Source organism: Lingula anatina, chromosome 7 (genome assembly GCF_051362555.1).
Source record: "Lingula anatina isolate TDL-2025a chromosome 7, LinAna3.0, whole genome shotgun sequence".
NCBI lineage: Eukaryota > Metazoa > Brachiopoda > Lingulata > Lingulida > Lingulidae > Lingula > Lingula anatina.
In genome coordinates, this window is record NC_141773.1 from 13,781,112 (window position 1) to 13,804,269 (window position 23,158).

The window sequence follows — 23,158 nt, forward strand, 5'->3', positions numbered from 1 at the left end:
GCATATTTTAAGTGAGTACAACCTACATAAAATGTCAGTCTGTATATGGCCTGCGAGAGCGCGTGGAGCTGCCTGCTGAAGCGGGGCCTCTTGAGGCACGTACGTTGTTTGGATGTTACCCGTACTTGTTGAAGTCGGTACTTCACGCCATCGATTGAAAAAATGTCGAAAACCAGCAGTACAAGCAAGGTAAGTAAGCTTTCTGTGTGATACACGGAATCTTATATTTGTTGAGATCGTGCCTCATAAAAACAGAGGAATGAAAACAAACATTTGTTTCAAACGATGCTGTTGCTGTAACGTTACTTCAAACAGGGGCAACATGGCGGCAACTCGCATAGTTTACATTGACAACGCATTCTGTAGAAACTCCAAACAAATATTATGCTTTATGAACACGCCTTTTTGGGTTACTTTCAGTCTCCTATTTCTCTTTTAGGCTGTTACATTGTCTCAATAAGCAGTTTTTTCGCATGAAACACAGTGACTGCATTTTTAAATGGTTTTGTAAAATCGGCTGTCACAGGCTACGGTAAATTCTGACTTATTCGGCTTTATGGGTTGATGAATATAGTAGGCGCATGAAACAACTGGTATGATACCATACTAGATGACAATAGTCACTGTACATCGCCAGAATACTCCATATGAAATTGCTAGTAACTTGGTTCCTTAATAAACGGATTAATCTCGCACAAGATGTTAATCTGAATAATATTATAATTTATAAAACATTCATTCAGTAGGTATTTCAAGTTAGATTAGCTTTATTTCTGAATTTGTAATGATGTTAGTCCTCTGCTGTACCTCTTATTAAGAGTCTTAATGTAGATTTTAGTCTTCTAGTCAATGGATTTTAGACTCTATCGGTATAGATATTACTAGTAATGATCTACCAGAACTAAGTACCAGTACACGTACTGTACATGTACACTGTAGCAGAAATAACCAGCCATTGAACAATTGATGAAATGGATTTATTATTGTTATTATTATTATTATTATTTTACACCCTGTATTCCATAGATGCCAGGGTACATGAGCAGGAGCTCCCAGAAGAAAGGCATAGGAGACCGCACTGTGCGGTTCAGGTGTGGCCTACAGAACACCATACTGGATGTGCTGAGAGCACGGGGATGGCAGGAGGTGACAGGGTAAGGCCATTGGCAGACAGGCAAGCTCAGAAATGGCTGTTTTTGAATTTTAATTTTTATTCAAGTCCAAGGAAAATATAACATGTGAAGGAGGTGGTCATGGATTTATATACTGTTGGGGGCTGTAGCATATTAGCCCAAAGATTCAGTCCGAGGGTTTAATAGGCCAAATTGATGCATAAATAAAGTGTATAGTGTACTGGTAATAAAGTAAAATTCATCAGAGGCAGGTTCAAACGATTTTACGGACCAATGAACCTTTGGATTATTGAGGCTTCCCTGTCTGGTGTGGTAGGACATCCTTGTAGTCCTGCTACTTCTATTACAATAGTGATAACTGATATGATATATTAGTTTGTTTATTGCAACTCGTATAACAAGTTGGATAACTTATAATGTAAAGGTTTGTTTAAAATACCAAACTGTGTTTGTATGGACCTCTTGAGACCTTGCAAAGAACTGGCATTGGATCATTTTAAAGTCAGCCTGAATGCTAAGAGTGAGTGGGACTTCTGAATATGAATCTGTATTGTGTTAGGTGTGATGCAGTTGAGAAATTAAATTGTGTTGCAGGGACAACTCTGATTGGGACTTCTACTGGTGTGACAGGGAGTGGCTGAAGGAAAACTATGACCATATATATCTTCCAGAACATGTAAAGATTTGTCATTTTAGGAACCATTTTGAGGTTTGTATGTAGATTTAAAAATACGGAATATTTTAATTTACATAATTCTCCTTGTTCTTTAAAAAGATGTTTGCACTAATAATAGAATAAGAAACTCTTACAAGGATATTCATGTTACATCATTAACTTTAAAAAAATGTTCTATATTTGAATTAAAATCTTAATGTAACATGTTTTACCCTTTTTAAATAAAATTTGTTATTATAATTATTATAACTATTAATTTATTATTTGAAATTGAATTAATGTTCCATATGAAAATATACTCAATAAATCTAAAGCAAATAAATATTAAATGATTGTCATTTCAGCTTACAAGAAAAAATTTAATGGTAAAAAATTTGAAGAGGATGAGAAAACAGGTGGAGAGGGAGCAGGGAAAGATAGAAGCAGCTTCGTATCCTTTGACTGCAGATCATGTCCAGTAAAGTCGCACAATGAGCAGTAGATCTTTATATAGCCAAAATGTTATTGGAAATTTCAGCCATCTTTCTTTTTTCACAAAGTTAACTCACACACAAAACATTTGATAAAATAATGATCTGAGAACTGTATTCTTAGCTCTTAGTTTTTAATTTTGATTTCCTATTATAAAAAAAAAAAAAAAGGAGGCTGGTAAACTTTACTGTTGATGATTAAAATCCAGGGCCGTAGCCTGAGCAAACTGCCAGGGGGGGGCAGTAAGCGGACACGAGGGGGCGAAGCCACCAAGGGGGGTGTCCCCCTCCCACGGTGTGGAAAATTTTTAAAAACTGTATGTATAATACTGCATTCTGGTGCATTTTAGCTGTTATTTATTGCTCAATCAGAAGTCAGAAATTGCGATTATTTTTTTTTGCACCTCAAATCCCAGGGGGGGCAGCTGCCCCCCCTGCCCCCCCGGAGGCTACGGCCCTGAAATCAGAAGGTACTGGTAAGATCTAGGTCAAATGTGGGTTGATAGATACATTTTCTCAACAGCTTTAGGTAGGGTATACATTGTACCTTGGGTATAAAGGAAAAATTGATGAGATTTCCCTAATTTTTTTAAAGGTCTAATGCAAATTATTTGTCATTCCTTAATTTAATTATCTTTCTTAAGCTCCATTTACTATAATATCACATCACATTGTATATCAGATAATGTATTATAATTATTTAGTACATCATTGGACCTTTAAATACATAACTCTTTATTATACCTCTTTTTGTTGATAAAAAAATCATCAATATAACTCACAATTGCTGCATTTAGGATTAAATATACATATTTACTAAATGTTACAAATATAATATGATTTACCTTAACATAAGAACAGATTTGATTTTTTCCCAGCAACTTATGAATTGCCTGTAAGTATGAATTTGGCCATGTAACACATTTTATAATGTTATGAATTTATTCAGAGAAAATAGGATAAGTACAGATATAGATATAATGTAATTTCCTCTTCCCCAAAAATTGCATGATATTGAGAGTTTATTCATTCCTTAATAGATCCTTTGGTTCTTTACCATTCATTTTAATTTCCTTTTTTATTATGGGCTCTTTATAATAGCTTATTATCCAAACAGTCTAATTCAGAAAAATGTTACCTTTGTTATAAATAAATTAAAAATGAAGAAAAATTTAGATATTGATGCCAGTTAACCTCAGGCTGGTATTTTAAATCTGGACTACTTTCCTTTTTCAGTCTGAGTATCACATATTTGTTGAAGAGTTCAAACGAAACCCGGGAGTAATATGGATTATGAAGCCAATAGCAAAATCTCAAGGAAAGGGAATCTTTTTATTCAGAAAACTCAAAGATATAACAGACTGGAAAAAGGTAAATATTAATTGCCTGAAAATGTATACATGTATATGACTATGGGCCTATAGCTAGCATCTCCTCATGATAAAACAAACCAACTACTAAAAAAGCATAAGAATTTTTCTGATCTCTTTTCTTGCCAGACATACAGATAAGATTATTCTCTTTTTTCAGACGATTTATAAAATTAACAAGGTGTACACATTTATTTTATTTTATCCTTCTATTTATTTAATTTTTTTTTTTTTTTGTACTTGTTACTGAGGCCACCAGAATTTTGTCATGTGATACATTTAAAAGTTTTAAATTGTGCAGTTATTTAAATATTATAAATTTAAAGCCTTTTTTTCTTGACAGCTTACCATTAATTACTGTTTTCCCCATATTTTATTGCTACTGCACTGTGCGGTCTATATTACTTATTGTCAAAGGGAAAATCTTATTAATCCATGGTTGGTTCTCATTATTGTCAGGGTTTTTTTTTTTCACTAAGTTTCCTGCATTTCTGCATTGCTTAAAGCTGTTAATAAAGTAATGTCTATCTCATAACAAGGGAGAGTACCAGAGAGAACCTGACCCAAACAAAGAGGCTCCAGAGGCATATGTTGTCCAGAGGTACATAGAAAACCCGTATGTGGTGGGAGGAAGGAAGTTTGATCTCAGGGTTTATGTTCTTGTCACTTCGGTAAGTGTTTCAAATAAAGCTCAGTTTTCTTGATTCTGCATGTATATATAACATGCCTGTAGCCAGAAATGAGAAGGGTGCTTTTTGCTAAAGAGATGTCCTTTTTACCTGCTTAGTTGACCCAGCTTGAGAAGTGGCATACAGTACATCGAACCTGGTTCAAATTTTGAGAGCAGACCTTTTCTGACCTAAAAAGATGTTCTTTCTAACCCTTCTCCCCCCCCCCCCCCCCCCCCATGTCAAAACTGAATATAAAATGAGTTGGAAGACATGATATATAGTGACATGATAGAAAGTATTGTTTGAAAAAATAATTAAATGGCAAATCTTTATAACTGTCAAACATTTCAATTTTCATTGTGAAAGTAATTTTATTTGCCGTTTATTTCCAGTATTCCCCCCTCAAGGCATGGCTGTATCGAGGAGGTTTTGCCCGTTTCTCCAATACAAGATTTTCCCTGGATGCAATTGATGATACTTGTATCCTTTCTAAAAAGAAAAACATGATTTGTATCAATTGTTTTTACATTATTGACACAAAACCATATTGCTCAGATTTGCAGCAGTTGGCATGGGAGCTTTTAAATATCTCTCATGAAAAAGCATTGAATCAGACATATATGTTGAAAGAGAAATGTAACCCAGGTACATGTAGTTACTCATGATATTTTAAGATAATTTAAGAGTGCATTATCGGATGATAGCTACAACAATGAAAAATTGCAATACATGATGTAGTCGTGTTGATATATTTGTCTTGGGGACTTTTTTGAGAAAATAACAAAATGTCAGATTTCATAATTAAGATATGGCTTATCTGTATATGTTATTCCAAAAAATTGTCCACAAAGTTTCTCCTCCACTCCTGTGTCCAGATGTCCATCTGACCAATGTAGCTGTCCAGAAAACTGCTCCGGATTATGATCCAGAAAAAGGAAACAAGTGGTCCATGCAGCAACTCCGCAGATACCTCACAGCAAAACACGGCATGGAGGCAGTGAGTGAAATATTTGCAAAATTTATTTTCTGATTTTTACACAGCATGTTAAAGGGATAACTCTTCGTTTCTGCAAAAAAATGAATTCTCCTGGAGTAAACAACAATTTTCTCATACTTACCAATGGTTAATGAATCCATTTTTACATTCAAAGTTAGTCCCTGTTTTTTTCTATAAAGTTTGGTTTCTTGTTAAAATCTCTTAAGAGATTTTAACAGAGTATAGCCATCAATGGAGGTCATGTGGTCTAAAGACAAGCTCAGATTTTTCAAAAAATTGATTTTTGTTTCTTGTTCTCCTCAAGGTTGCCAAAATGTTCACACAGATGGATGACATCTTTATAAAGACATTACAGAGTGTGCAGAAAATTATGATTAATGACAAGCGCTGCTTTGAAATGTATGGCTATGACATCCTTTTAGATACCAACTTAAAACCGTAAGTACATTGTAACACACATGCACTTATGTTGTCATATAGTTGATATTGCATTGCCTAAATATAAATGATAAAATTAAAGCAACATTCTGTTCAGAGTGCTGTCAAAAATGTGTTCTATGATACATGTAATCATCCTATTTGAATGATTGTCTCTAAAAGGCAAAAGCCTTGTATTCATTATAGAAAGGCCATTTTGAAATATATTTTTTAAATGTTAAAAAAGTCATATTCATACTTTAATTTTGTTATTGTTCATTTCAGCTGGCTTTTAGAAATCAATGCATCTCCATCACTTACAGCTAGCAGTAAAGAGGATTATGAATTAAAGTGTGGACTACTGGATGATGTGCTCAATGTTATAGACTTGGAAAACAGGTAAGTGTTATACTAGATGGTGTGTTCAATGTTATAGACTTGGAAAACAGGTAAGTGTTATACTAGATGATGTGTTCAATGTTATAGACTTGGAAAACAGGTAAGTGTAATACTAGATGGTGTGTTCAATGTTATAGACTTGGAAAACAGGTAAGTGTTATACTAGATGATATGTTCAATGTTAGCGACCTTGAAAACAGGCATGAACTGGATGGCATAGTTAAACAATGCCAACTGGACAGTATATACCATATAGTTACCCTGCGTATTTTTCTTGTAACAGAGTTTTAGTAGAATATGACTTTGTTTAATTGTTATGTGTGGCCCAGCTATGCAAGTCTATATATTATAGTTTGTAGAATTAATCCTCTTCGCCATCTTCTAACATTGGGAAATGATGGACAATTTCCACTGCAGGAACTATTAGCTTCAGACCTTGGCTTGTTTTATACTTCTGTTATTAAGATTACTTTTGTTTCTTCCATTCTTCTGTGTTCCAGACTTACTGGGAAGGAGAAACACGTAGGAGCATGGGACCTCATATGGGACGATGGTCCCGTGATGGGTGATGAAGGCGGGATAGACTGCATGAACGCAACTACCTATACCACCAACTCTTTCTTAGGTAACTTGGATTTTTTTTTTTAATTTCTAAGTGAAAAAAGTAGAAGCCTGGATATCAGATCTAGTGTTACTAAAATAAAATTTTAAGGAAACTCCTCTGCTTTATGGAACATGAGAAACTTGATTTGAAATTTTACTGCACATTTTGGAACTAATTGTATATTCCAGTGAAAAACTTCTTGTATAGGGCAAGATTGTTAACTGCTTTTAAGTGCTTGATTGTGAAATGCTGTCTGTTGTCAATAACCAGGGCTGGGATTTTGTCAGAAAAAAAATTCACGAATCCAGGAAATCCTATCAGTAATCTTAGGTAGGGGGAACTGCAGAGGAGGAGAGGAGGGGGGGGGGGGCTGGCTCAGAATCTTATGCCACTGAGCAGATTAACATTTTGTTTGAACTGTTAATAAACTGATTGTTTTTTTTTTTTTTGTTTTTTTTTCTGATTAAAAGTCATTTGGTTGAAAGTTGTAGCTTTGATACCCAGTCATTTGAGAAGTGTCTGGCTATATGCAACTGGTTTTATTATGCTATATATTTATCCAACAGTTTTACTTCATTTTACAGGATGTCACATGGACAGGAAGAAACAACTGAGGCAATTGTTCAAGACATTACAAGCTGCCAAGAAGACGTGACACATGTATTATGTAGTTATGAACCGTGATAATTTTTTACTGGCTTGGGTTAAATAAAGGACTATTAGATCAATGGAATAAAATCACGTACAGCAACAATTCCATGACATTTTCTAGTGCACTGATCAAGCATAAAAGATGGCCATCTTGTTTTCTACATTGTTTAAAAAATTAAAATTCTGACAAAGCTGTTTGTGAACACAAAGGGCATGTTTCAGTGTGAATATGGGGTATGTAGTTCTTATGATCTTCATTCATTTATTCATTTGATTTTTAATTTTTTTTTTTGCTTTTGTATTAAGGTTATTTTGAAAAAATGAAATAAATGCAATAATTGGTTATCAAACCTGGTACTTTGCCATCTCAAAAATACAAATTTTATTTTCTTTCTTTTTTTTATTTTACTCTATGATTATTTTACATATGTATTTATGATTAATCATATTTGTTGCTTTTGGTCTTATCATAGTTAAAAAAAGTCCTGTTTGTTGTAAAGAGAACGCAAAGAGTGTGGATGGGTATTTTCTAACCTTGTAGAACAAACGTAGCATAGAAAAATGGATGCACTGATATATGCACACAGTAATTGCTAAAGATAGGTAGACCCAAATCGATTAAGTGTGTTTGTATTATAAACTTGCATTACTTCATCGATCTCTTTCTAGTGTCCTTAATATTGATCATTCTAACACTATTATTTTAAAATGATTTTAAAGGAAATGGTACAAAGAAACCAGTTTCCTTTTCAGGTAGCAACCGGGCAGCGCCTCAATAAAATGAGAATGCGAAAGTTTTCAATTCAAAGATAAAAAAGAAAAGAAGCATCGAACCTCTCTGTAAATCATTGACTGTATACAAACAAAATTCAAGACTTAAGTTCGCAGACTGGATTTTGCTTTAAAAAAAGTCTACAATACCCGATGAATAAATTATAAATGAAAAACTGCATCGGGCGCGAAAAGGTAGACAATCATACATTTGCACCAGTACTTCGTAAAGATAGTGACAGGGCGAACTGGTCCCTAAGGATAATATTAAAGATTAAAAAAATAATAAGGAATCAAAATCTTCAGGGTGGAAAACCCCATTTGTTACATATACATGTACTGTAAATCGCGCCCAGCCTGCCTCATTTCCCAACTATTTTATCTCTTAAGGTTCATTTCGTCTGGAGAAAACTGCTTTACGTTTTGGTAAATCCTAAACGATATGCATCTATATAAATCATGCATATGTCATATAATATACCAACACAGTTTTATATATACACATAGAAGAAAGATTATTTATGTCCATCTAAAATTCGGTGCAAATTTAAATTGTCGAACAAAGAAAATATAAAATAAATGGATCCAGGTGACATCCTTACAATGTGAAGCTAATTTTCAGGCACAGTCTTAAAGGTAGAGCTTCATCATTCTGAACGCCTTAATAAAAGCAAACATACGCTTGGTCATAGTAAATTCACCCCCTCTGTGTGTGTGGTCTTTACAGTGTTATATATATTTATTTTTACAGACCAACCCCCCCCCCCCTTTCCAGTACAATTCAAATATCTATGTGAATCAACGCTATGGCGTTGGTCAATTCACTTCGACCAATAAAGCGGCAAATGCAGCCCAACATATTAGTAGTGTTTTCTATGCACTGGCTTTACACAGGAGCAAATAACGCATTATGTGTAAAGCCGGCGGCTTGCTGAGCAAACAGGTGGTTGAATGAAGAGTGAATTAGCCGTGCGGTATTATTACCTACCTACAGCGTTGATGCTGGGGACGGTTTCACGAAGAGCTTTGGCTGGCCTAGACGTTTTTAAAAACTCGAATTTTTGGGTGTGATTAATTTAGGCTGTAGTCGACTTTACTGAGAATGTCGCGACTCTTTTAACAAAAGTGGCTAATGTTATAGTTACTTTATTTTTTAGTCTACTACTACAGATTTATCCTGGAATAAAATTGATTTTTTGCAAGCTGGGCATTACTTAATACGGCATTTCAAGAAAAAATAAATATTCTCTCACTCTCTCTCTCTCTGTTGCATGTGTGGCACATTAAATAATGTCTATGTCAAGGGACTTCTTTATTGTCATATTGTTATGCCATTAGTACCAGTAGTGCTGTCTTGCCTCTGTATGCTGATATATGTATACGCTTTTGAAAAATAATGAAAAATCTCTGTACCTTACCTTTAGTTTGCTGATTATGGCGATTGGCGGTTTCGGTGACAACTATTTGGTGTGACGTCATTAGCCACAGTCGGTAAAGAGAGCAACTCCATGACAGTTGGCTATTATACACTGTCCAAGAATGCTCTCTTCATCGCCGGACTTGGGTCAAGATGACCCTGATTGTCTCCATATTCTAGAAAGTTCTGCCCTTCAGATGAAATACGTTCTCGTTTTCATCAGTTCTGGGAATCTTCTGGCTGCCAAAATACAGATGGTCTGGCGCGGATATTCATCTAAATAACTAGCTAACTTTCTAACCTACTAACTATTAACTAACTAACTAACTAGAAAACTAACTAACATACTTCCCTTTTTGAAATATCATTATAGGTTCAATGCTTTTATAAAATTCATTATAAAGCTTTGAGTGTTAAATGCTCTACAATATCCCCAGCCACACAAAAAAATATACAATGTTCTCCCGTCGAATTTGGGGTCCTTTTCGAGCATATCTAACTTCTTGTCTTGTGCTTATACCTAATTATAACGCCGTGACCAAACTGAGACAAATTGATTACATTTGCTTATGAAACTCATGTTTGTGTAGCTACATTTCGGAACGCAAACAAATTCGGGCATTAGTTTCACCTTAGCTTATTCTATAAACATGCTAATAATATTCGACAATTTAGTCCACGTGAAATGAAAACAATAAAGCAATTTTGTGAGCATGCATATTCGAACATTATTATTGCAAGAAAAGGTGAGTATATTGATTACATGTGCATGTATATCCCCCATTAACTACATTGACTGTATGCATCAACAAGCTAAAGTGATCTGCGTCTGCTAATTTTAGGCGGGAAATAACGCGCGCCCACGCTACCTTCTAACGGCGTGATAAGAAGCTTACCATTCTTACAATTCTGATATTAATAAAATGAGATAAAACTTTAGTCTCTCACTCAGCAGTGTACAGGCAATGCATTTTTTATCAACATCCCCACAAAATTTAGCTACACACTGATACAATTTTAAGAAACATGGATAAAAACACGCAACTTTATCCAAGAACAACTACAATTCTTTTGCCCAATACCTCAAATCCACCCACCAAACCACACGCTTTCCTCGGTCAACAAGTGTCCGCCATCATATTGGTCACTTTGCTGCCGTTTGCTTCCTCAAATTGTCAAGTGCTCGAGTACTGGACGCCACCAAGTATCGCGTTCCTCTTGTCCACATGCCTCTTAATTTAGACATATATGAGTGGTAACACTTAAGAGGTTGAGTGACGCTAACAATGTATACATCACACCGTGTGCTCTGCAAGGCATGCGAGGGTGCCACTGGACTGAAGGGGGGGGGGGTTGCTTCGTTGTACCTTTGAATTCAAATTCTTTTTCTGTTGTATTATATTTGAACTTTGACCCTACATAAGACGTACACTTTAGTAGTTCAAAATTCATCTCATTAAATGGCCTAGTTTCTCAAAGAAAATCAAAGCTTTGAGCAGAAAATTTAGACAGCAGACGACACCTTGTCTTCTAAAAAAAAAAAAAGCACGTCAATCGCGTAATGTCAATCACCACTCAATCGAACCTTATCAATTATTCATCACTTCATTCAAAGATAAAACTGTGAAAATACACAACTTAAAATTGTACCTGTTCGATGGGTAAGCCCCGAGAATCCGGACACGCTAAATCTATCTCCGCGTCTAGGTAATGGACCCTCATTAGCAAATGTGTATAACGGAACAACGCTTTCATAGTGTACTTAGCATTAGTAACGAACGAACGCGTTTCAATCGGTAAGAAAATAATGTAAAGTGATCGGTATTGTCCCCAAGTTTGTTGAGTTGACACTGGAGGTAGGTGTATAGGACATGGGTGGGGCGGGGAGGAGCGGTGACGTGACACGCTTAAGAACAAGCTATCCAACTGGAATGTTGGAAAGGTACTGGTCAGCCACGTTAAAGTGTTTCAAAAAATAAATAAATAAATATATCTATAATAAATAAATAAATCTACCTCTTAACCCTCGAATCTCTTTGACTCGAACTTGTAAAATGATAAACTGTAAGATACTAATAGTCGAATACCCAGCGGTACACAGACAGACATAATTACTTAAAAGTATGCTATGAGCGTTTGCAATTGTGCCATAGTTTGTCTACATGTGGCGTATATCGTACCCTATGCTTGACCAGAACTATATAGGAAATGCAACTTACCGTAATTAGGATACAAGTTTGCCTCCTTAACATATAGTAATGTACAAAAAAAAGTATGAAGTGAAGTTTATTACTAGCTTAATCTGTATTTATGTAAGTTTAATTTGTTCATTTTTGACCTGGATGTTTTTCTATGTTTATTTTGAGAACTCTGATGTTGCAAAACCTGATCCTGAAACACTACGTACTACGAAGAAGATTGAGCTACTCCTAACTACGTCAATATTTTTAGTTCCTTTCGCATGCAAGACAATAATTGCATTCACCCTGACTCACTATAGGCTGTAAAAAGTCCTGTCACCTCCCTCAATTAAATGCAAAAATATAGAAAAATTGATTAATTTTCTTTAACTGTTGTCCTATTCAGGGGAACATAAGCGGCTGGTTATGTTTTAAAAGCGCGGTGACTGTTCGTCAGATTAATCCAGCTTTCGCCGTGTTTCTAACCTATTACTGTCAGTGGTTTTGATCTACCTTACAGTCTACCGGAGGACTTCAATGAACTCCACGAACTCCTTGAAATTTGACCTGCATCTTGAGCTTGTACCCCTCCGATCCGGAACGTAGTCCCATGCTAAAATCACTGCCGAACTGCGGGGCTCTCCCTGGCGATCGGCAACACAAGCCAAAGTGATGAGATGTCCAATTTAAAGTGTGACATCGTTAAGTGCTACCGTGCGTTTTGATGGCCTTCGACGCCAAAGGCAACATGAGCGCTTAACGGACAATACTCCCTGTTTTCACTGCGGCTTAATCGAGAAGAAAGGCCAACAAAAATTACAGGCAACAAAATGCAGAAAATCAATCTAGCTTGTTGCTTTAGCGGAGCACGTTTTCATAACATACAACCCCGCTTGAAAGACAGAAACAGTGCCATTGGAGGTAATGACAACATGAAAATGTGTCGTACAATGCAATTTCCTGGCCTTATTTGTAATGAAAACAACGCAGAATGTGGATAACGCGAGCGGAACGTTATTTACGCATACACAGGAGCCGTGTAACTAAAGGGCAAGTAGCCAGGAATCTGAGTGTGTAAACATGAGGGCTAAGTTGTTCTGCCATTGAACAACTATTGATGTACGTTTGAGGGCAATTAGGCAGTTTTGTAATGACACGTTTTGAAAGAAAACATGAGGCTTATTAGCCATGTAAGGCCGGGGTGAGAAAGGTACAGGTGTCATAGAAGTAGTGTAGGGCCTACTGCCATAAGACGCTATTTCATAGCATGCACTTAATCACAGATATGCTAGACGAATAATAATAATAATAATAATAATAATAATAATAATAATAATAATAATAATAATAATAACAATAATAAAGGAGTGGGGCTTTAGATGGAAATACATCCAGTGTTATATAATTTAGTAAATGAATTCATCGTTTTGCTTAGTATTCATTTTTTATTAAAAAATATGTTGCTTATCTCCCATACACATATTTAAACCTTTACGCTTGCAGCTACATAACCGTTATCGGTTCATATTTTGAAAGCATGCAGTGATTCCACTTCAAAAACCCTTCTGACAAACTATGCGTTAGTCTTTTATTCGGAAATACCTGCAATGAAACATAGTAGGGGTAAATATCACCATTGCCCGAGGCTCAATAAGTCGACAATACAACATTTCTTAACCTCATTATATTCCGTATTTCAACATATTTGCACTTGTCATTTTCCGTATAGCCTTTTTTAAATGTAGGACTAAAGTAAAGCGTCACAGAAAGTCACTCACTACCCCAATGGAATTTGTCGATGTTCATATTGTCGATGTTGTGATATTTCTAGTAAATACGAGTTCCATGCCCGTGCCACAAAAAGAGTTTTTAGAAGACATTCACAGAATTTTCTCTGGCTAATTATGTGCATATTCTGTACCTGATGTTGTGCATATCAAGCGATAATTTGTGCATAAAACTGAAGTCATCACTGAGCTTGCCTCTGGTAGAAAGCAAGCAGTGTACATACTTAGTGCCTTAAAATCCTTGTATAATTAGTAAAATGAAGGGAAGCATAATTCAACTAAAACTTTTTAACAGATTGAAAAAGTGCGGTGTTTGATGATCGATAAATTCTAGCATGCAAACACGTGACTATCGTTTTGTATAAAATCAGCAAATAATAATAATTATTATTATTAAAAGTGACTTCGGTCTGATTTTTATAACCATTATTTACAGAGGTGAAGGTATCCATCTTTATTATTATCATAAATATAAGAGCATAAAAAACAACGCATCTACGGGTTTAGGGAAGTGCATCTCTGGTTTGGAAGATAAATGCATTTGTTATATTAATGTCTTGTTTTGACATTTGTTTGGCGTGTACAGATTGTGATTATGTTATAAGTTGTGATCAACTCCGGAACAGCTAACACATTCAACAACATTTTGCTTAGATTTGCGATGTTTTGAGCTGGGGCTTGTTTTACAAAAGGATTTTAGCCTGAAATATTGATGTTAACTTAAAACTAAAGAATAAAGGATAAGACATAGATATACTGTATAGAAAGAACGTACGTGCAAGGGCAAAAGTAAGAGGAAAGAAAACAAATGACACTTAACTGTACATAATACAAATGAATAGATAATTACAATGTACAATTAAAAACAATGTACTCGAATAACTCGAATTATTCTTCAAGCCGTTTCATCGACTTATTAGTAAACATTGGTTAAAAAATGCGCTGTAATTGCAAAATGCGTATTCACGCTTATCTTTGGTAACAAAATTCGGTCCTTAAGTCATGTTGCTTCTTGGTAATGTGTTTACACGGTAGATATCAAAGTGCATTGGCGTTCGGAAGGCTTGGCCGTTATCTCTACCGGTAAATCATTAGGTCCGTACTCGTATATTATTATCACTGTGTTCAATAGCTCATCAATCCTTTGTATTTGATTATATCTAACTGAAAAATGAGAACCAGGAAATTTTTCCATGTTGCAGATTTATCATCACATATAAATCATTAGGGACAAGCTTCCGTAGTGTTAAGTTCAGGACAAGGTTAGGCTGGGGCTCAGCTAAGGCGAGGTTTGATAACCACAGTGGAAACACGAAGAACTGCTCAAAAAGAAAGAAAGAAAGAAATTCAAAAATAAATTGAGAAACAAAAGAAACATATATATATCCAGTGAAACCAGTGAACACAGAACGATGTTATATATATATATATATATATATATATATATATATATATATATATATATATATATATATATAACGTTATTATAACGTTTATATAACAAAAAAAAAAAAAAAAAACGTTGTTGCAACGCTTTAAATCGTTCTGTGTTTGCTGGGTAGTACTGTACTTACATACAATATTTCCACTTGAATACCCTAATTGTACCTCCACATATAGTTGTCGAAGTTGTTTCAATCTTTTTTCACTATTTCAAAAATCTTCTCGAAGATATTGCAGTGGAAGGAGTCAACGAATAAAAAAAAAAAAAAACAAGAAAACACATGTACCACCGAGCAGACGTATCTCAAATACAGTGCTCAGTACTATTCATTGCCGAACTGCACATAAAGGTAAACTAAGAGAAGTAATTGATGATAGTATTGTTCAGTAAGCATACAAAAACTAAAACATTTATCTCACCATATTTGATGCTACTTTGCCGAAATAAGATAGATGGGGATGTTTTGTTATCAGGAAAATGTAGCAAAATGCTTCTCTTTAATTAATGATCATTGGCGCATTCGAGGCTAATGAAACTTTATGGTTTTGTCGTTTCATCAAGACATATTGGCTAAACAAGGTCTGCATGAATTAGTAGGAGATTTTCACGACGCAAGAGTACAAAACCAACGGACACGACAGAGAGTATCATTTCTTTGGCATTTGCTTTCACAGCGCTCCAAGCTCAAAGTTGCTTGTTCACTTTAACTCTGTTGACATGGGTTTTAGAATAGGGAAAGTTTACGTTTTGATTCTTTTAATCTCAACAGCTGCTATTGGGCAAAGAAGAATAAGCTTAGGGCTTACCCCTGAACAAGCTTCTTGTCCAAAATACCCAGATGACGCTACAAAATTTCATTTGGAGAGCAAAAAGGAGAAAAGTAATGGTGAAATGAGACAAAATTTCGTGGAAGACTTGGCAGCTACAAGAAAGGAAAAAGAAAGCAATATCTTGGTTGCGCCATGGAGAAGACGACGCAATCTCCCTGACGCTCCCCTCTCTGCTTTCTTTTCATCCACCACGCTACCGACTACAGATACAGTGAGCAGAACGGAAGACCCAACGCAAGCTATCACTCCCTCTGTTAGCCAAACACTCTCTACTGACAATAACGGACAGTTCCAGACAACTGAAAGAACCATCGTATTTCCTCAACTATATGATAACCAATCAAAATACCTCATATTCCCTACGAACAGGCAAGTTTGCGTGTCGTTTCGGTCGTCAAGGCAACAGTTTCATATTGCCCGGATTAGTTGTTTCTGCGACGGTTACTGTGGGCTTTTTAGTGATTGCTGCTCACCATTTTTACAGTGTCCCGATGCCTCAAACTCAAGCTCAACCCAAAACCCCTCAGCAGCAAGTAGCAAAATTAATATTTCATTGCACAGCATCGAATGCAAACCACAGGTTACAAAATTAGTAAGTAAAATGAAACCCAGCTACTACTGGATGATACGATCCTGTCCAGATGAGGGGTATAATTCACAGGTAAGAGAAAAATGTGAAAATCCTATTAATTTTACCATCAACAATATTCAGCCTGTTTCTGACAAACGCACGAAGCTAACATTTAAGAACCGATATTGTGCCATGTGTCATGGCATTACAAATCCCGCGCTGTGGTCGCCTTTTTTAATTTGTAGTGAGGATATTGACATGGAACACTTTCGGAATTTATCAAGCTTGGACGACATATTGGAGCTGGCACAAACACCTTTTTGCGCTATCCACTTTGAGCCACAATATGATAGTCCAGGAAGACTGTGTGTGGACAAAAATCGTGGCTTTGTTTCACATAGAGGATTCGTGGATGAATGGGCCTGCCCAAAGGACTCTCCGTTGACTGATTTGTGCAAGGCAAATTCCGTATCAGTTACACGTGTGATCACACACGGTGTAGAGTATCTAGTTAAAAATGTGTTCTGCTGGCTGTGTACCATGGTCCGGTCTGACACACCTGTCACAGTGAATGATTGTTCAACAAATGGTACGTATTTATGTGAACATGTCTAATATCTGAGCATGGAAATTGATATTCGATGCGAGTGTATAAAACGTTAGGTATGAAATAAATAGAACAAATAATACATTTTCGTATTCATGATTTTGCTTAAGCGTAGGGGACGGAAAGGCATTTTTTCTTTTTATCTGAAATGTAGTCACCAGGATGGAAATTTGCTTTGTTTTGTTAGGCATGTACTTTTCGCCTTATTCTTGTAATATTAATGACGTCCGTTTTTCAGATAATAAAGAACGTGGGTTCAATCCATTAGGATTAAGCGCATTCATCAATATATCGCACGGAAGCCAACAGTGTCGTCCATTGTCTAGTGCTGTAAGTCTATTATTTTCTTGTATTATATATTATACTATTTATTTTGAAAATAATATCTTTTCAGCGACATTATTCTTAACTCCATTTGCGTGGTTTCTATTTGAATCCCATATCGGGGGTGGGTCCGGGGGAGAACGAAAAACTTTGCACCCCCTATATCTTTGCTTCATGTCCTGGTTCCATCCGTGCCTTTCATTTCACACAAAAATATATACTAATGTAAAATCATGAGCAGACTGTTTAAAAATGCTTAACCATATTCGAGTCACCTTACCAGATATATCATCATCATCATCATTGTAAAATGCCCTGAAATGTAATCCCCCTCCCCCCCCCCCAAAAAAAAGAACAACATTATCTAAAAATCATTCAAAGCGTATTTTTTTCAGATTCCATGCACAAATGACGTTGCACAAACCGGATGTTGGCTTCTGTCTGAGTTACACAACTTAGATTTCTATGTGGACTTCGACCTCGTATGTGTTAACAGCACAAGTATGAACCAGACCTGTGCAGAGTACAGAGCACTTAGTTCTCAACTCCAAAGTTTATTCATGAGGGGCAAGTTTCGTTCCGTTTTATCTACAGTAGGGACGGTCGTTTGGTTCTGGGTGTCTACGCCACACCGTTGTGTGACGTCGCCAGAGGCATCTCCCTTTGTTAAAGGTAAACGTGAGATTCGGATCTCAGAAAAAATTCTTTTGAGAAAACCTGTCAGCAGATACAGCGATGCTTTGAAGATGTTCACAGACTTCCAAGACAAGATTGAGCGAGAGGTTCGTGACAAAAACATCGTATTTCAATATGGTGGGCTGGAATACGATTTACGAGTGATACATAATCAGCACACCATCTGTCCGCGCAGTACAAATGCACCAGAACCGAAACCGAAACCAAAAACGACTGCTAAGTCATCCAAAGATGCCCCTGGATTTAAGGTATCCCTGTTTATAACGGTTATTTTATGTATACAGACAGTGGGGATACTGTTCTAAGCACTTCATAATAGAGAATACGTATTAGTATACTTCGACAATTAATTCAAGCAGTGACTTAACGTGTACCTTGGCGTCCTGCATTACACTGCGCCAAGCCAATATAGAGACGTAACGGCAAACGGACAGAAGCTCTGAGAACTTTTAATGTTTTACAGTGGTACCGACTATAAAATGTTCCAACAGCGTTCTTAAAAAAAAATAAAATCATCCAAAAGCTTAGCAATTTGCTGTCATCATACGTTGGAGTTGATTTTAAAAAGTTTACCATCAATCGCTACAATGATATTGAGTTAAATACACAGCAACGATGTAGAACCCACCCTGCAACAATTCCCAAAAATGCTTGCAACACTAATCATATCGCATAATGCAAGATAATACCCATGGCTAGTATTGGCCTCTTTGGGTTTAAGGCGCATTCAGATTCACACATTGCACTAGCTGCGTTGGTCAAACTCTACAGGGGATTCCTACTATAGTGCAATTAGTAGAATCAGCTTCATCAGCACGCGTTAGTTTATTACCCCCTAGATGCTCGAGGAGGCGTGTCAGACAATTAAGCTGAATTCAATGATTGCACTTTAGCGAGATTGCCCTACAGAGTACAGAGTACCAGATTTAATCCCACTGCCCAGTCACGGCTCACAACAGTGGGACCACACACTGACATTTTTTCCAAGTAATATACTAAGAGTTAAAAAATAGAGCAACCACTTCCTTCCTTGAATAATCTTGTTATAAAATTGGAGAGGAAGACTAAATGTTCTCTATAGTATAAAGCTCCTGTGAAAAATCAAAATATTCGTCCTTTCTTCATTATGAAAAGTGCGGCTCTACAGTCACATGACATATTTGTAATTCGTTTAAGTAGATCCTCATAGCGTACGGCAAAGTGCATTGATACTTGGAAGTTTTGACCTTTAGCTTTGCCGATGAAATATTATTAGGTCCGTACTCGTACATGTATTATTATCACTGCATTCAATAGTTCATTAATCTTTCCTATTTGATTAAATCTAACTGAAAAATGAGAAAGGAAATGGTTCATGTTGCAAATTCATCATTACATATATATCATAGAGACAAGCTTCTGGTATGTCATTGTCAAGAAAGGATGTGTGCTTGCCCTAGTGCGCGGGGGGAGGGGGGGGAGTGATCACTTTGGACCCATGGGGAATTGCTGAATAAGTGAATAAATAAATATGGCAGTATTCAACTAACAAACTAGTGACTAAATAAACGGAAAGATAAAAGAAAATAAAAAGAAATGAAAATGAACAGAAACATATCTAGTTATTTGGAAGGGGGTCTTTTCATTTATTTTTTTTTATGAAAAAATGGGCTTTTTACCACGAAACATACATGTATATAGATCAAATTTTGTCTAGAGCGGACATTTTACTACGAGCCTGAAGAAGTATAAAAATTTTGCATTTTTACATTATCACGTCGGAGAGCGGCCAAATCTCTTTGACGATCAGGCATTATCCACATACAGCTACCTTAGAACCCTCCCCGCCTCCACCTCCACATACAGCTGCCTGAGAAGTTTTCATATTTGGTACATTAAAAAATGTCAAATTTGTAACTGGGTCCTTCAATGTAGATAAAGATAAGAAAGCAGGTGTACCACGTCTCACATGTATCACAAACGCAATGCTCTGCACTGTCCAATACCAAATCACATTAAAGTTAACTAGAAGAAGTAAATGGATGGCGGTATAGTTAATAAAGCATACAAAAACACCATTACAATCAAAGAAAAACGTAACGGCACATTTATCATATTCCTATGTATCTTTGCTGCTGGAACCAGGGAAGATAGATGATGTTTTGTAATCAGGAAAAGAGGCGAATCGCCCCTCGTAACTGATTCACATTGGATAATTTTAGATAATGAGACTTAATGGGCGCGTCAATTGTGTTTATTTTATCAAGATATATTGGCTAAATTAGGGTCTACCGTTCATTAGTAGGATATTTTCATAACGGAAGGGTACAAAAACAACGGACTCGACTGAGAGTGTCATTTCCTTGACATTCGCTTTCTAATGCGCTCCAAGCCCCGTGTTCCTTGTTGATTTTATCTCTGTTAATATGGGATTTAGAAAAGGAAAAGTTCATCTTTTAATTCTTTTAATCTTAACAGCTGCTATCGGAAAAAGAAGAATAAGCTTAGGGCTTACCCCTAAACTAGCTTCTGGTCCAAAACACCCAGATGACGCTACAAAATTTCAGTTCGAGAGAAAAAGGGAGAAAAGTAATGGTGAAATGAGACAAAATTTCGTGGAAAACTTGGCAGCTGCAAGAGAGAAAAAAGAAAGCAATATCTTGGTTGCGCCATGGAGAAGACGACGCAATCTACCCGACGCATCCCTCGCTGGTTTCCTTACATCCACCACGTCACCGACTACGGATGCAGTGAGCGGAACGGAAGCCACAACGCCCGGTATCGTTCCCTCTGCTAACCAAACAATCTCTATTGACACTAACGGACAGTTCCAGACTACAGAAAACCCCCTCTCCGTGTTTCCTCAACTAAATGATAACCAATCAAATTATCTCAAATTTCCTACTAACAGGCAAGTTTGCGTGTCGTTTGATTCAATAGTGCAACTGTTTCAAATGGTTTGGATAAACTGTTACTGCGACGATTATTGTGGTCTTTTCAGAGATTGCTGTTCACCATTTTTACAGTGCCCAAGCTCAAACTCAACCCAAAACCCCTCGGCAGCTAGTAGTAAAATTGATATTTCATTGAACAGCATCGAATGCAAACCACAGGTTACAAAGTTAGTAAGTAAAATGAAACCCAACTACTACTGGATGATACGATCCTGTCCAGATGAGGGATATGATTCACAGGTTCGAGAAAAATGTGAAAATCCTGTTGATTTTTCCATCAATAATTTTCAGCCAGTTTCTGACAAACGCACAAAACTTACATTTAAGAACCGATATTGTGCCACGTGTCATGGCATTACAAATCCCGCGCTGTGGTCGCCTTTTTTAATTTGTAGTGAGGATATTGACATGGAATACTTAAAGAATTTATCAAGCTTGGACGACATATTGGAGCTGGCTCAAACACCTTTTTGCGCTATCCACTTTGAGCCACAATATGATAGTCCAGGAAGACTGTGTGTGGACAAAAATCGTGGCTTTGTTTCACATAGAGGATTCGTGGATGAATGGGCTTGTCCAAAGGACTCTCCGTTGACTGATTTGTGCAAGTCAAATTCCGTATCAGTTACACGTGTGATCACACACGGTGGAGAGTATCTAGTTAAAAATGTGTTCTGCTGGCTGTGCACCATGGTCCGGACTGAGACGCCTATCACAGTTGAAGACTGCTCGTCAAATGGTAAGAGAGTGTGTGAATATATATATATATATATATATATATATATATATATATATATATATATTCTACTTCTATGTGAGAATATAAAATATTTGGTGTGCTATAAATACAACAAATAATAGTATCTCTGGTTTTGCTTGAGCGTAGGGGACAAAAAGGCATTTTTTTTCTTTTTTAAACATAACTACAGAATAGACGAGTTTTTACTGAAATGCACGGTAGTCACCGGGATAGAAAGTTGCTTTATTTTGTAAAGCATGTTATGCTTTTTGCTTTATTCCTAATTCTTATAAATTCACTGACGTTAATTTTTCAGATCACAAGGAACGTGTGTTCAATCCATTAGGATTAAGCGCATTAATCAATATATCGCACGGAAGCCAACAGTGTCGTCCATTTTTGAGTACTGTAAGTGTCTGCTTTTCTTTTATTTTACATTATTCGACATAATGGCTTCGTTTCACGAAGCATAAAATGCTACATTTACATTTAATGGGAATGAGATGCTTCACGAATCACACTAAATAAAATGGCCGTTTCACGCATATCGGGAAATAAAGCTGCTTAATCTAAAACGAAAATACCCAATGGGACTTTCTTATACAGGGGTGCTTACGTAAAGGCATTTGTATTAAATTTGACGGCAATGAGCAGATAATTAAAAGAGGCTTAACCATATTCATGTTACCTTATCTCAGAAATACATTATCATTGTGAAATGCCATGAAATGCACACATTTCCAAAATATATATATAGATAAATAAACATTATCTAAGAAAGAATTCAAGAGCGTGTTTAAATTTCAGATTCCATGCACAAATGACGATGCACAAACCGGATGTTGGCTCCTGTCTGAGTTATACAACTTAGATTTCTATGTTGATTTCGACCTCGTGTGTGATAACAGCACAAGTATTAACCAGACCTGTGCAGAGTACACATCACTTAGTTCTCAAGTCCAAAGTTTGTTCCGGAAGGGCAAGTTCCGTTCCGCTTTATCTACAGTGGAATCGGTCGTTTGGGTCTGGGTGTTTACGTCACACCGTTGTGTGACGTCGCCAGAGGCATCTCCCTTTAAGAAAGGTACACGTAAAATTCGGATCACAGAAAAATTTCTATTAAGAAAAACTGTCGGCAGATACAGCGATGCTTTGAAGATATTTACAGACTTGCAAGACAAGATTGAGCGAGAGGTTCGTGACAGAAACATCGTACTTAAATATGATGGGTTGGAATACGATATACGAGTGATACGTAAGCAGCAAACTAGCTGCCCCGATAATTCAAATGCAGCGGATCCGAAACCGAAACCCTCAATGACTGCTAAATCTTCCGCAGCTACTCCTGGCTTTCAAGCACATCTGCTTTTAACGATAATTTCATGTATAGGGGAGATAAAAGAACTGTTTTAGGTATGCATGCTTCGCGCTGCAAGTCAAAACTCACCAAAACAATGAGATGCACGTGCAA

At 36.5% G+C, this 23,158-nt stretch overlaps 2 protein-coding genes across 2 annotated transcripts; both read left to right on the forward strand.

Moving 5' to 3' along the window:
• Positions 1 to 3: 3 nt before the first annotated feature.
• Positions 4 to 7,738, forward strand: LOC106159945 (putative tubulin polyglutamylase TTLL9). Its single transcript, XM_013536401.2, has 13 exons — positions 4 to 189; positions 1,027 to 1,154; positions 1,728 to 1,842; positions 2,154 to 2,239; positions 3,141 to 3,174; positions 3,516 to 3,650; positions 4,189 to 4,320; positions 4,713 to 4,800; positions 5,196 to 5,317; positions 5,622 to 5,755; positions 6,020 to 6,133; positions 6,634 to 6,758; positions 7,322 to 7,738. Exons 1-13 carry the CDS (start codon positions 163 to 165, stop codon positions 7,390 to 7,392), a joined length of 1,311 nt encoding a protein of 436 aa, XP_013391855.2. The 5' UTR covers positions 4 to 162; the 3' UTR covers positions 7,393 to 7,738.
• A 12,624-nt stretch (positions 7,739 to 20,362) lies between these two features.
• LOC147760779 (uncharacterized) lies at positions 20,363 to 23,125 on the forward strand. The gene is made up of 3 exons (XM_087016467.1): positions 20,363 to 21,687; positions 22,004 to 22,095; positions 22,495 to 23,125. Exons 1-3 carry the CDS (start codon positions 20,421 to 20,423, stop codon positions 23,098 to 23,100), a joined length of 1,965 nt encoding a protein of 654 aa, XP_086872593.1. The 5' UTR covers positions 20,363 to 20,420; the 3' UTR covers positions 23,101 to 23,125.
• Positions 23,126 to 23,158: the final 33 nt, after the last annotated feature.

What these genes read in the sequence shown, in the direction of transcription:
- LOC106159945 (XM_013536401.2), top strand. Translation starts at nt 163, where the DNA reads ATGTCGAAAACCAGCAGTACAAGCAAG. An exon ending in ATATAACAGACTGGAAAAAG is followed by an intron (nt 3,651 to 4,188) that starts GTAAATATTAAT and finishes TCTCATAACAAG; the next exon opens with GGAGAGTACCAGAGAGAACC. An exon ending in TTAGATACCAACTTAAAACC is followed by an intron (nt 5,756 to 6,019) that starts GTAAGTACATTG and finishes TGTTCATTTCAG; the next exon opens with CTGGCTTTTAGAAATCAATG.
- LOC147760779 (XM_087016467.1), top strand. Translation starts at nt 20,421, where the DNA reads ATGGGATTTAGAAAAGGAAAAGTTCATCTTTTAATTCTTTTAATCTTA. An exon ending in TGAAGACTGCTCGTCAAATG is followed by an intron (nt 21,688 to 22,003) that starts GTAAGAGAGTGT and finishes TTAATTTTTCAG; the next exon opens with ATCACAAGGAACGTGTGTTC. An exon ending in GTCGTCCATTTTTGAGTACT is followed by an intron (nt 22,096 to 22,494) that starts GTAAGTGTCTGC and finishes TTTAAATTTCAG; the next exon opens with ATTCCATGCACAAATGACGA.